The sequence below is a fragment of the Xyrauchen texanus genome, chromosome 49 (genome assembly GCF_025860055.1).
Source record: "Xyrauchen texanus isolate HMW12.3.18 chromosome 49, RBS_HiC_50CHRs, whole genome shotgun sequence".
Lineage (NCBI taxonomy): Eukaryota > Metazoa > Chordata > Actinopteri > Cypriniformes > Catostomidae > Xyrauchen > Xyrauchen texanus.
The window spans coordinates 15,798,516-15,811,695 of record NC_068324.1 but is presented as its reverse complement, the minus strand read 5'-3'; the positions used below and the strand labels follow the sequence as shown (position 1 = coordinate 15,811,695).

Genomic DNA, 13,180 nt, shown 5'->3' with positions numbered 1-13,180 from the left:
TGTAAAGGAAAATGCCAAACTCCTAAATTCACACCTCATGCATGGTTTGCATGACAAAAAAAGCCGACTAATTGTTTTTCATGGTGGGCTCAACTGCAGTGATTAAATCTTCCACCAGAGGGGGGCGAATCAAGTTGAAAACCACACTGAGTTGCTCTCGAAAGATTATATCACAGATATTCCCTCTCATAGTCTAACTTTCCACAGTCTGTGCCATGTCGTGCAGCCAGACCCATTTGACATACATCAGCCTCCCCCTTATGTCAACAGAATAAACTCAGTGTAACACGTTTGTAATGTAGCATGACAGACTCCATGAGCAATGTTGTCTGTCAACATGTCAACTAAGTAGTTCAGTTATAACAGACAGACAGCATATGGGGGCCGTGTCACATATTTGTATCTGTCTCACTCACTCCCTCCCGCCATTTCCTAACTCACTTTCCCAAACTCATTTATCAAACACTCCAGGAAAAAAATTAATTGGCGGCCCTCGTTCCTTAAAAGAGCTGGGCCCTTGACGTCATGTTTCCATGCATATGCGGCCGAGTTGGGTCAGTCAAGGACAGGTCTTTGGGATTGCCAGAAGGGATACAAAATACATTATACTCCAGTCCCTCGGGGTAGAACTGGCAGTGGTGTTGTTAGGTCCTGGAACCAGTCCAAGTGGTAACAACAGTGTGAGCTGAATGGCGTGTATGAGTCTGTGTGAGTACAATTGCGTAGTTGTTAGTTAGCTTAATGGATGAGTGCCCATTTTGTGTACAGTGTGTGCTCTGCATTGAAAATTCCACCTACATGGATTCTTGCTTGTCCTGGTGTGACTCCACAAGAATGTTTGACCCACAACATGTTGGAAGAAAGTTGCCAACGTGTTCCAGTGAGTCATTGGTTATGTTATGAATGCCCAGTCAGTGACTGCATGTCAGTAAAAAAAACTAAAATAAAACATGATGGTTGGGGTAAATGGTTTTGCCAAGCAATGTTCCTGGATCAACATCTTTTATTGGTCTTGGACCAACATTCCTATCAAGAAACAAAGTCTTAACACTATCCATAAGCCCAAGGTCAATCAAGTGTGAAATGTTGTTTAGTGAGGATGTTTTCAAAAATAATGCCATGAATAGTTTTTATTTATTAATTAACTTAATACAAAGTGTGATACCCATAAATAAAAAAAAATAACTAAATCAGTATTTGGTGTGACCATCCTTTGCTGATCTTGCTGTGCATTCTTTAAAAAGAGAGCGCCATCTCTTATAGTGAATGAGACCCATTGTACTGTATTTTGATATCAAAGAACTGAATTATCACCATAGTAATATACCATGGTATTTACATGGTACTCCAAGGTTCTTCAAATAATATCATGTTAGTACCATAGTTTATGTAAAAAGAAACATGGTCATACCATTGAACATGTAAAAACAAAACATGGTCATTCAATGGTATATTTTTGTTAGAAGAAACCTGCACAAACTAAATGTAGTGTTTGCGGTTTTGTGCTCATTCAAGACAAAATGTCCTGCTGAAGTGAGTAAAAGCTGGGAAAACTTAGAGATTGGACTGAGATTTTGGATGATAAGAATGTTCCATCGACCAGCTGGGCGATTTTGGCACTTGTAGTTGCCAGGATTGTGAATTAAAAAGATGCGGATGGGAGGCAAAATCGTGTGCTGATTGAAAATTCAACAGGGAGGAATTGAGTTTTCAGGGTGCACTTGTTTTCCTGTGGAAGACGACTGAATGATACACTTGTCCACACACACTCCATCAATCCTTGCCCTTCTCTTTCTGTAACACATACACACACTTACATTTATTTGTGACTATATCTCTCACTCACTCCTACTCTTTATAAAGGATTGTACCCATAGTGTCATTTAAATGAGTAATCGAAAAGCCGTATGCTCATTATTGGTGCATCATGTGTTGTACCCAGCAGTCACCTGGCAAGTGGAAGGGCATACATGAGGAGAGGAGACAGTTTGTTCTGTCAGTGTGTGTCCATGTGTAGGGTTGTAACAGAAGGGATTGGAACATCCTCTGTTTGAACATGCTGTATTTTCCAACAGTCATGCAGACTGAATCGCTCTGAATCCATCTCTCATCAACCCACACTCCCTTTTTGCTTCCATTCTGTCCTCTGCCTGTGGTTTGTAAAGATCGGGCAGGTGCGATGACGAGTAGAGTAATGGAAAAAAGGAAAATATGTAAGCAGTGAGCACAGGTATATATACTAAAATATAAACTCAGCAAAAAAAGAAACGTCCCTTTTTCAGGTCACTGTATTTTAAAGATAATTTTGTAAAAATCCAAATAACTTCACAGATCTTTATTGTAAAGTGTTTAAACAATGTTTTCCATGCTTGTTCATTGAACCATAAACAATTAATGAACATGCACCTGTGAAACGGTCGTTAAGACACTAACAGCTTACAGACGTTAGTCAATTAAGGTCACAGTTATAAAAACTTAGGACACTAAAGAGACCTTTCTACTGACTCACCAAAAACACCAAAAGAAAGATGCCCAGGGTCCCTGCTCATCTGCGTGAATGTGCCTTTGGCATGCTGCATGGAGGCTTGAGGACTGAGATGTGGCCAGGGCAATAAACTGCAATGTCCATACTGTGAGACTCCTAAGACAGCGCTACAGAGAGCCAGGAAGGACAGCTGATCATCTTTGCAGTGGCAGACCATGTGTAACAACACCTGCACAGGATCGGTGCATCCGAATATCACATCTGCGGGACAGGTACAGGATGGCAACAACAAATGCCCGAGTTACACCAGGAATATACAATCCCACCATCAGTGCTCAGACTGTCCGCAATAGGCTGAGAGAGGCTGGACTGAGGGCTTGTAGTCCTGTTGTAAGGCAGGACCTTACCAGACATCACCAGCAACAACATCGCCTATGGGCACAAACCTTCGCTGGACTAGACAGGACTGACAAAATGTGCTCATCACTGAGTCACGGTTTTGTCTCACCAGTGTGATAGTCGGACTCGCGTTTATCATTGAAGGAATGAGCGTTACACCAGGGTCCGTCATGGTCTGGGGCGGTGTGTCACCGCATCATCAACAGCTGAGCTTGTTGTCATTGCAGGCAATCTCAACACTGTGCGTTACAGGGAAGACATACTCCTCTCTCATGTGGTACCCATCATGCAGGCTCATGACAATACCACCAGCCATACTGCTCGTTCTGTGCATAATTTCCTGCAAGGCAGGAATGTGAGTGTTATGCCATGGCCAGCAAAGAGCCCGGATCTCAATCCCATTGAGCACGTCTGGGACCTGTTGGATCGAAGGGTGAGGGCTAGGGTCATTCCCCCCAGAAATGTCCGGGAACTTGCAAGTACCTTGGTGGAAGAGTAAGGTAACATCTCACAGCAAGAACTGGCAAATCTGGTGCAGTCCATGAGGAGGAGATGCACTTAATGGCCACACCTGATACTGACTTTTTATATTGATTTTGACCCTCCCTTTGTTCAGGGACACATTATTCAATTTCTGTTAGTCACATGTCTGTAAATGCTAATTTGGTACTAGAAAATCACTTGACTTTATATCAAACACTGCTGAAAGCTATTTGGTTTGTTAAATGAAGCTTATCATTGTCTTTTTGTTTGTGTTGTCACAGTATGCAATAGCCTGGAATGTCTTACGGTCAGTATTAGGTCAAAAATGTAAAGGGATGTTTCTCTAGAAACTCATCAGTCAATTATTGTTTTGAGGAATGAAGGCTATACAATACTTGAAATTGCCTAAAAAATAAATAAATTAAGATTTCATAAAAAGGTGTACACTACAGTCTTCAAATACAAAAGACAACTGGATCTAACAAGGACAGAAAGTGATGTGAAAGGCCAGATGTACAACTAATCAAGTCTATAAGTACATCAGAGTATCTAGTTTGAGAAATAGATTCCTCACATATCCTTAGCTGACAGCTTCATTGAATTCTACCCGCTCAACACCAGTTTCATGTACAACAGTAAACAGAAGACTCAGGGGTGCAGGCCTTATGGGGAGAATTGCAAAGAAAAAGCCACTTTTGAAATAGAAAAACAAAAAGAAAAGGTTAGAGTGGGCAAAGAAACACAGACATTGGACAACAGATAACTGGAAAAGAGTGTTATGGATCTTTTCCCATTGAGCTTTTGTGGGATCAGCTAGACTGTAAGGTGCGTGAGAATTGTCCGACAAGACAGCCACATCTATGGCAAGTGCTACAGGAAGTGTGTGTCACCTGAGTATCTGGACAAACTGACAGCTAGAATGCCAAGGATCTGTAAAGCTGTCATTGCTGCATGTGGAGGGTTTTTTGATTAGAACTCTTTGAAGTATTTTAAGAAAAAATCTTTAGCTCATGTCATGAGAGTATAAAATGCACATTTCAGTTATACAGAGTAATAAAGGAGATGAAAGAGTATAAAGGGAAAGTTCAAACTAAAATTTAAATTCTGTAATTTACTCACCCTGATGTTGTTTCAAACCTCTGTGACTTTTTTATGTGCTTTCAATCACACAACATGTGATTTGTTTTGAGACTGTATGCAGTCTGGTTTGTCCCATTTTTGTATACATCCTGCTTTTCAACATTACATCTAATCCCTCATCTTCTCTTTTTGTCCCTCCCTTCCAGCCGTCATCCCATTGACCGACTCTGAGCACAAGCTGCTAGCTCTGCACTTTGCGGTGGACCCGGGAAGGGACTGGGAGTGGGGGAGGGACGACAATGACAACACCAAGCTTGCAAAGTAAAACTCCTATCTTTTTCTATCTATCATCCCCCATTCTCCACCCACCCCTACAGCAAGCTTAGCCAAATTAAGTTAATAACTTGTGAGCATACTCATGTCTAAATGAGGGGTGGTTGAAAGGGTAATGTGGAGTAAAGGCCATATGAGGGCCACTATCTATATGTTATCCCTACCATATGAGGGATTTAAATGGGCTAAATCTGTCCAGCAGTTCCCAGCACATGGCACTAGGCCACATTATCCTCACAGAGGTCGAACTGCTCTTGACAGTATTCACTTATTTAAAACCTGTACAGACCTACATAACCCCATGGAACATTGTACAAACTTTTATCAGAAATTGAATTTGCTTTATTGAGTTTTATAGGATGTTTTCAGATCTAAATAACTTTCCAGAGGTCAGCCAATTCAACATATAAATAATTTCCAGCAGCACCTCCCAAGCCATGATTTACAGAAGTAAAAACGGAAGCCAAAGCAAACATCTGTGCTGGAATAACTGTAATGAGCTATCCTTGAGTCCATTGGCTCCATAATGGGCTGCTGAATACAAAATAATTGCTATCATACTCTGGTGACTCGATTGATTGATGAAGCTCCTAGTTGCATGCCTCAATTGGTTTTGAATTTCTTCCATTTATTCACTGACATGAAGGACGACAAGAAATGGGGGAATCCAAGTCCACATCTCCTGTTTTCCTTCTGCATTCACAACCTGATTGTTTCTGAGTTTTAGAAGATTTTTGATGTTTGAAAATGTTTTCTTCTGTCTCCAGTCTTATTCTGTCTCTAGAAGCTAAGCTAAACCTTCTTCACAACTACATGAATGTAACATGGATTCGAATTCCATCAGAAACAAGGGTGAGTGGCTGCCCTCTGATTGGTTTTACTTTGGTTTATTCCATGTGGTTTGTTTAACAAAAAGTGCTGATTGATTGAGCCCTGATGGTTGATTTGTGTCTTATAGGCTCCCTTGGCTCAGCCAGAGTCACCCACTGCCTCTGCAGGTGAGGACGTACAGTCTCTAGCAGAATCCATGGATTCGGACCGGGAGTCCGTTTGCAGTAACTCCAACATCAATAACGGCAAGTCAAGTAAGGACAAGGACAAGCAGCGAAAGGACAAAGACAAAACTCGAGCGGACTCAGTGGCCAACAAGTTGGGCAGTTTTAGCAAGACTCTTGGTATCAAACTTAAGAAGAACATGGGTGGCCTTGGGGGGCTTGTTCATGGCAAGATCAGCAAGTCCACCTCGGTGAATGGTCGGACTGTAGAGAACGGAGAGCAGAAATCCAAGAAAAAGGACTCTAAAACACGAAAAGGCAGCAAAGAGGAGTCTGGCCAGTCAGCCAGCACATCCTCCTCAGAGAAGGCAATGAGTCCCTCTCCTACAGACCATGCCTCTGGTAGCTCACCTGTCGAGAGACAGTCAGGATCAGGCAAAAACTCAGGTGACCGGACTCTGGACAACTGGAAGTACAGCACAGATGTAAAACTGAGCCTAAACATTCTTCGGGCAGCCATGCAGGGTGAGAGAAAGTTTATTTTTGCTGGGTTGCTGCTGACCAGCCACAGACACCAGTTCCACGAAGAGATGATCAGCTTCTATCTGAGCAGCGCTCAAGAACGCTTCAGTGCCGAGCAGGACCAGAAGAGAAAAGCTGAGGCTGAGAAGAAAACTCAGACCAATGGGGTGGCACTGAAGAAACCTGAACAAGAGAGCATTTTCCAAAGGGAGAGTTCAGATAGCTCCCCAGCTGAAAGCTGCTCACCCGTATTGCACCCCAGCCATAATCCTTCACAGGCTCTGAAGGTCCAAGAAAGGGGAAGTCCCAAGCTTGCTGCTTCCCCCATTCCAATACCCATCCCAACCTCCATGTCACCTGTCCCTTTCTCTTCCCCTAGTAATGGTGCTAAGAGACCCAGACCAGTCCCTGTTTCAGCTCACTATAGCCATACACCACCTATCCAGCGGCACAGTGTCATCCACCTGAGGGATGTCAGTGTGCAGTTGTCCAGCTACCAGGATGAGTCCTACAAACCGGTTGTGGGCACACTTAAGACCTGTGCAACCTACCCTCAACAAAACCGCTCACTGTCCTCTCAGAGCTACAGCCCAGCCCACATGACTGGGATTCGTACCGTTAATGCCGTAGACACCCTCCCGTACAACATGCCTGGTGAACACAAGTCCCACACTTACACCAATGGCTTCAACACTGGCAACATCCGGGACTGTCTGGAGTTTGCAGACGAGGACCCACCACCCCATGCCTGGCATGGGCAGGACAAAACCAAAGGGCAGAGTGCCGTTTGTCCAATGTACTACTTTCAGCAGAAACGCTGCAGGAGGGAAAACTGCACCTTCTATGGGCGGCCAGAGACAGAGAACTTTTGCTCCTACTGTTATAGAGAGGAGTTGAAATGCAGGGAAAGGGAGTTAAAGGTGCACCGGCCTGGATAGCCCTCCAAACAAACACATATACAGCCACCCCCACTTTGTGTGAAAATAACGGCAACACAACCACTTTTTTGGCACTTTGCAAGTGATACAAAGAACTGGCATAACATTGTCCTACTATATTTAAAACCGGCCACCTTGTATTGTTGTTAAGTCACTCTCAATAGTGAATGAACACTGCTTTAAGGCTACTGTATACTTCGGTTTTCTGGTGCCGCTATGTATCATGCACAGAGCATGCATCAGCACAGTTTGAGCAGACTGTCTGCATCCAGCACAGTTTTTCTAGCCTTGCGTACCTGTATGCATCTGTGTGCATCATCTGCGCATGCTCCTGCTGTTGAATGTACTTAAGAGTATCGCAAAGCAGGTGCAGTGCACATGCATCGGGCGTGTCCATACGGGTTTGCAGTAAAAAGCGTATACTTTGAAAGGCTAGAGCGCTTGACACTTTGTGAGATGTAACGGCACATAGAAAAACAAAATATACCCTAGCCTTTACAATGACAGGAAGTGCAACCAGAATCAGTTTACAGCTTTGGCCAGAGATTGTGATATTGTTTGTCTAATGTCCAATTTAATTCAATCTTTTACTTGTTTTAGAGTAAAAGCTCATGTGTCTACTTGCACCTGCATAAAGAGATGTTAAAGCAAATGTCAGTCTCTCTGAAGGGGATTCCCAAATCAAGGAAGGGTAGACTCTCTTTAGAGGTCATTATAATGCAATATTCACAGCATAGCTCTTTGGAATCTCAATATCGAAAAGCGAAGGTTTTTGCTCTGCATTGCAAATAATTACAAAGGGAGGGAGAAGTACTTTTCAGCACTGGAATTCTTTTGGAAAGCAATAAGTTTGGTAACAACCACCACCCCTTCTCCCCTTTTTTATCTATGCATTCATAATGTCAGCCATATTCTACTTTTTACTCATATGATTCTATGGGATGTGGATGGGATTTGTTGATGTCTGCTGTAAAAAGATTATTATAGTGGAAATATTAAATACGTGGCATATCAAAATGTGCTTTCAAATTGACCTTGTGGTATACTGTATAAACAGTGTATACTGACTTTCCATATTGCAGCATATTGTTATATAAAGCCTTTTCATTGAAGGGTTTGCATTCCGCAATGATATCAAATGAATCCTCAATATTGTGTGGTACTTGACATTTGATACAGTAAGCAGTTGACTTCCATGCAGTGCTGTCTGTATTTGCAATATATTACGGAGTCATGCTAGCAAATGCAAAATTACACCTTTGAAACATCTTAAGCATTTCATACTTATATCTTGAGGATGTAAGTATGAAATGCAAACCCTTATTTGCTGCTTGTAAAAATTGTAATGTGTCAACTGTTTATTACCTTTATTAATGGCACAGCCCGGCTTTAAATGGCAACTGTTCATCAACATTCTCTAGCACTCATGCTAACACTGCCATGCTAGCCTCTTATGTGCCAAAAAAGGTCCCTTATTTCATTTGTCCTCTGGAATATTAGATTTCATATTTTTGACTCATAGAATACATTTTTCACCACAGTGTCAAAAAGCACTAGTCCTCATTGTGTGCAAGGAAATCAGGATGCTAGAGGTAACTTCCATAACAATAAATCTAGAAATGCTGCAAACTTGCTGCAAATTTGCCACTTATTAATTTTCACATGTAAATGAGCTTGGAAGCCTACTCTTCCTCGTCGCCAAAGTTTTGCTACAGGTTTACCACTACCGGTGAAAAATTGCAAATATTCTCAGTGAATAGCAAGCTCATTTGCATGTAAAAATAATGACTGCCGAATTTGTGAGAAGGGTATAGCTGCAGGTATTGCTCCCAAAAGGGGCAGTCGCTCCAAACCGCCATTGAAGATATAGGGAGCGCCTTACCTAACCTTTCCCTAACCTTCCCTAATGTGAGTGGAAAGTGACACCCCCTTTTGGAGTTTGTGCAACCCCTTTTTGGAGTAACCACGGCCCTTTTGGAAATGTTGCCCCAATTTGGAGGTCTCCGGCCTGCAGCTACTGTATACCTACTTGGAATTTGTGGCAAGTTTGCTAGATCTCTAGGTTTTTTTCTAAGGGTCTGCCGCTCAAAAAAACACAACATTGTGCCATCAACAAACATGACTAGTGTGCTAACCACTTTGTGTGTCTCTTCTTAGCAAAGGCCCCACCAAGTGCTTTTCTTCTCCACAGTCAAGATTACCATAAGAGCAAGGCTTTTTGTATTTTGTTGTGTGGCGATGTCAAGGTAACCCAAGCTGTGTCTCAGTAAGTGTGTTTTGCCTTTCCTGGCCAAGGGTGTCCACTGTTCCTTTGTTCCCTTCCAACATATCTATACCTCTGCCATTGCGTGTCTGCCCCCCTCAGTTCACCTGCTTTTTGTCCCCTCCCTTGTTTATATTTGACAAGCTCATGGACTCTCACCATCTTAGAATTGTAAAGTATGATTTTGTATTCATTTGAGAGTTTTACACTAAATTATTAATTTGCACATTAGGTACAAATGTAAATAGCAGGACAAAAAGAGACAAAATAAGATTAGTTTATGATTAACAACAGTGTCCGTGTGGTTCTTTTAATTGTTTTTCTGGAAGCAAGGTGTGTGCATGTGTGTCTTTGAGTGCTGGCAGTCTTTGCGTGACTGTGTGTGTTTTTTCTCAACGTCCTGTAATTTGAGCACTGCCCTAGGCTGCTGTTTTAGTCTATGATATACAACACCCACATTAGACTGTCTGCATTCTCAAATTATTGATCCAATGAAACTGGAATACATTCCTGCATAAAGCCATGCGTGTCCTGTGCGGTTTAACCTCCAAATCCATGCTGTAGTTGCTGTCAGTTGTGGAACACAGCCTAAGACACCAGTGTTATGTATGAAACACAGCACCTAACAGCTGCTTTACATGTCACCTGTCTAACATCTGCCAGAAGAGTCTCAAACTGACAGAGTCTCTCTGTTATGCTGCACGTTCACTTAAGACTCAGTTAATTCTTTACATACTGTACTAACTGGGATTTTTGAGGCCTGATATTTGAAATACAAGTCAAGCCACTCAAAAGTGTGCCTTGTTACTTAAAATGTGAGTTAAAAAATGAGGTAAATTAACTAAAAAAAAAAAGATGTCACCCTTTAAAAGTGTATCTGGAAAGAAAAATTTCAAAGGAGATCTTATTAATATCCTATTTGTTTCTCGAAGATAGCAACGAGATCAAATGGAGAACAAATGGAAACATTTAAAGGGATAGTTCACTTAAAAATGAAATTTAATGCATTTACCCTCATGTTGTTCCAGACCTGTATGACTCTTTGTCTTCTGTTGTACACAAAAGGAGAAATGTAGCATCATTTTCAGAGAAACACCTGAGACAACGTTGATATTTTAATGAAACAGAACTGAAAAGTCTCTGAACATTTTTTCTTTTCTTTTTTCTGGGTGGTTATATATTTTAAGGAATTACATGTGCATGTTATACCACTCTGCTTATGAGACTCCAAAATATCCTGAAATGCAGAATGTCACTTATCTGTTAAGTGTAATAGATAATAGCTTATCTGTTATCAACACATGTAATTTCCATCATGCTTGAGAGGTTTTACAATTGTCCTGAAACAGGATACTTGCAGGTTTTGCAAAAGTATCATGGACACACCCCTACCTACGCATATTACTGAGAGCAGATCTCATGGTACATGGTACACAAGACATAATTCTGCTGATGCAGGGTGCTTTCCCAGGAACTGGACTGTGTTCTTAAGCTTTCAGAAAGAGGGAGAATAACTCACTTATCATGCCATAATTGGCTTAGCATTTAGCAACCTAAACATCATGTATTTATCAGTGGTTTTGCAAGAGATTTAAAAGGGTACTCTTATCTGTAGTAAATGAATAGTACACCTGAATATACATTTCTGTCATCATGTAGTCACCCTCATGATGTTCCAAGCCCATTTGCACATTATTATTTTATGCATATACACCTGTATGTGTATAATACATTTCCAGACCAGTAAACATGCTTTTTGGTGAGAGCATTATATAACTATTATTATGTTCTGACTTAGGACCATGTCTCCATTTATTATGTTTAATGGGACAACCACAAAACCAGTCATACGTGCAGTGCCCCGAAACCTTAAGAGCTCAGCAGATGGGAGAGATGGTTTTCTTTGTAGAAGGTCACGTGAACAGTCATCTTTGCTCAAGGCAGCATCACAAAAACGCAAAGACACCCAGCCATCTATCAATCAGCACTAAGGCCCCTTTACAGCTCTTCCATGACCTAGTTTGCATTTGTGTGTAGCTCTCTTCAAAACATTCCCCTGCCCATGATTTTTCTCAGAAGTCCCTCGTCAATGAAATTTGACTTTGTGTTCAGCAGCATACAGGACTGAAGTTGCTCAAAGAATGGGAAAAATGCAAAAAGGAAAAACAAGGTTATCCAATGCACACTGTGTACTGTATGTGCTCAAGTAGGGCATGGCATGTTGTGTTTATAGGACTGAATGTTAAGAGGTCTTGTGACGTGGCTGCCAATGCTTTATTGTGCTGTACAGTACGTATTTGGACAAGGCAGCACTAGTGTACCATTGTATGGGGTCAGTCTTTCATTTAGCTGGGTCAGTTCAGACAAAGGACACAATTTCCAATGTCTGTTGACTTGTACCGTCCTTTTTTAATGATACCGTTGAACTCAAAAGGAGGACTTTCTGAAGAATCATCAGGCAGCTCTTTTCCATACAACAACAGTAACTGTTAATATGTAACTCAAGCTCCAAAAACAAAACATAAAGTAGTCCATGTGATATTTTTTAGATTAAGTACCGTTCCACCAAGATGAGAAAACGTCACATGATCAAAGATCAATATTTATGACTTTGTATCTCATAGTTATTACTTACCAAAGCACGACTTGCTATCTGAAAGTTAGGACTCTCAATCAAATAATTATGACATTATTATAGAGCTTGATGGCTGTGATAACTTCAAGCTGTCCTTGAATGGAAAAGAGCGGAATATAGGATATACTGTATATTCTTTAAAAAGTCTCCTTTTATGCTCCACTGAAGAAATATAGCATACAGGTCTGGAAAGATATTGTGACAGGGTGGAGGGCGGTGCCGGGACGTGATTCCACACACCCGGACCCTAATCGGGCTAATCAAGACTCAGAGAGGGATAAAGGCCGACTGGAAGCTGGAGTGCGACAGATAGAGAGAGATATTTACGGACAGCTGTCCGACACCTTTGTGTGTTTGTCTTTTTGTTTCAGTTTCGTAATAAAATATAATTTATATTCTCAAGGCGGTTCTCGCCTCCTCCTTTACATTAATCCCTTTACAGACATAAATGAGTAAATAATGGCACAAATTTCATTATTCTATTTTCTAATATATCAATATTAAGTTTTAACACACTAGTTTAAAGAATATTCTGCAACAAACAATTAGGTTGCTATGTCTTTATGTTTCAAAATGTACTCACCTCCATATAGTTATAAACCCGTTTTGACTTTTTCCGTGGAGCACAAGAGGACAAATACAAAAGGTACTAAGGCTGTCATTGCCTAACTTTCTGTCTAACAACACATTTTGTGTTCAACATGAGGAGATCATACAGGTTTTTGTATAAAAAATAAATGTTTTGGGGGTGAACTATCCCTTTAAATTAGCTAAAGACAAATAAAAAGAATGGATGAAGAGAGAGAGAAGGTGAAAATAGAACAGTCTGAACCAGTCCACCCTACAGAGGTGACATGGATGGGCAGAGAAAGAAAGCAACCAAAGTAGTGAACTATGAGTGTGTCCTCTTTTTTTTTTTTTTTTTTTGTGCAAGAGACAATGAGACGAAAGGGAGAGAACAAGAACTATGTTTTCTTTATTATGTCTATAAGATTTATGGCTACCAATGAAACCATCAACAGCTTTGCTCTGTTGGCAGTGACTGTG

General features: G+C 41.2%; 1 protein-coding gene across 3 annotated transcripts in view; it reads left to right on the top strand.

Annotated features, from left to right (window-relative positions):
- LOC127640188 (OTU domain-containing protein 7A-like) overlaps positions 1 to 9,754 on the top strand; it is a 97,817-nt gene extending 88,063 nt beyond the window's left edge. For all 3 annotated transcript variants that reach the window (XM_052122619.1, XM_052122618.1, XM_052122620.1), the window contains 3 exons: positions 4,654 to 4,768; positions 5,548 to 5,632; positions 5,739 to 9,754. In XM_052122619.1, coding sequence (XP_051978579.1) covers positions 4,654 to 4,768; positions 5,548 to 5,632; positions 5,739 to 7,235 — 1,697 coding nt within the window. In that variant the 3' untranslated portion in view covers positions 7,236 to 9,754. The remainder of the gene's footprint in view (positions 1 to 4,653; positions 4,769 to 5,547; positions 5,633 to 5,738) is intronic.
- The last annotated feature ends 3,426 nt before the right edge of the window (positions 9,755 to 13,180 follow it).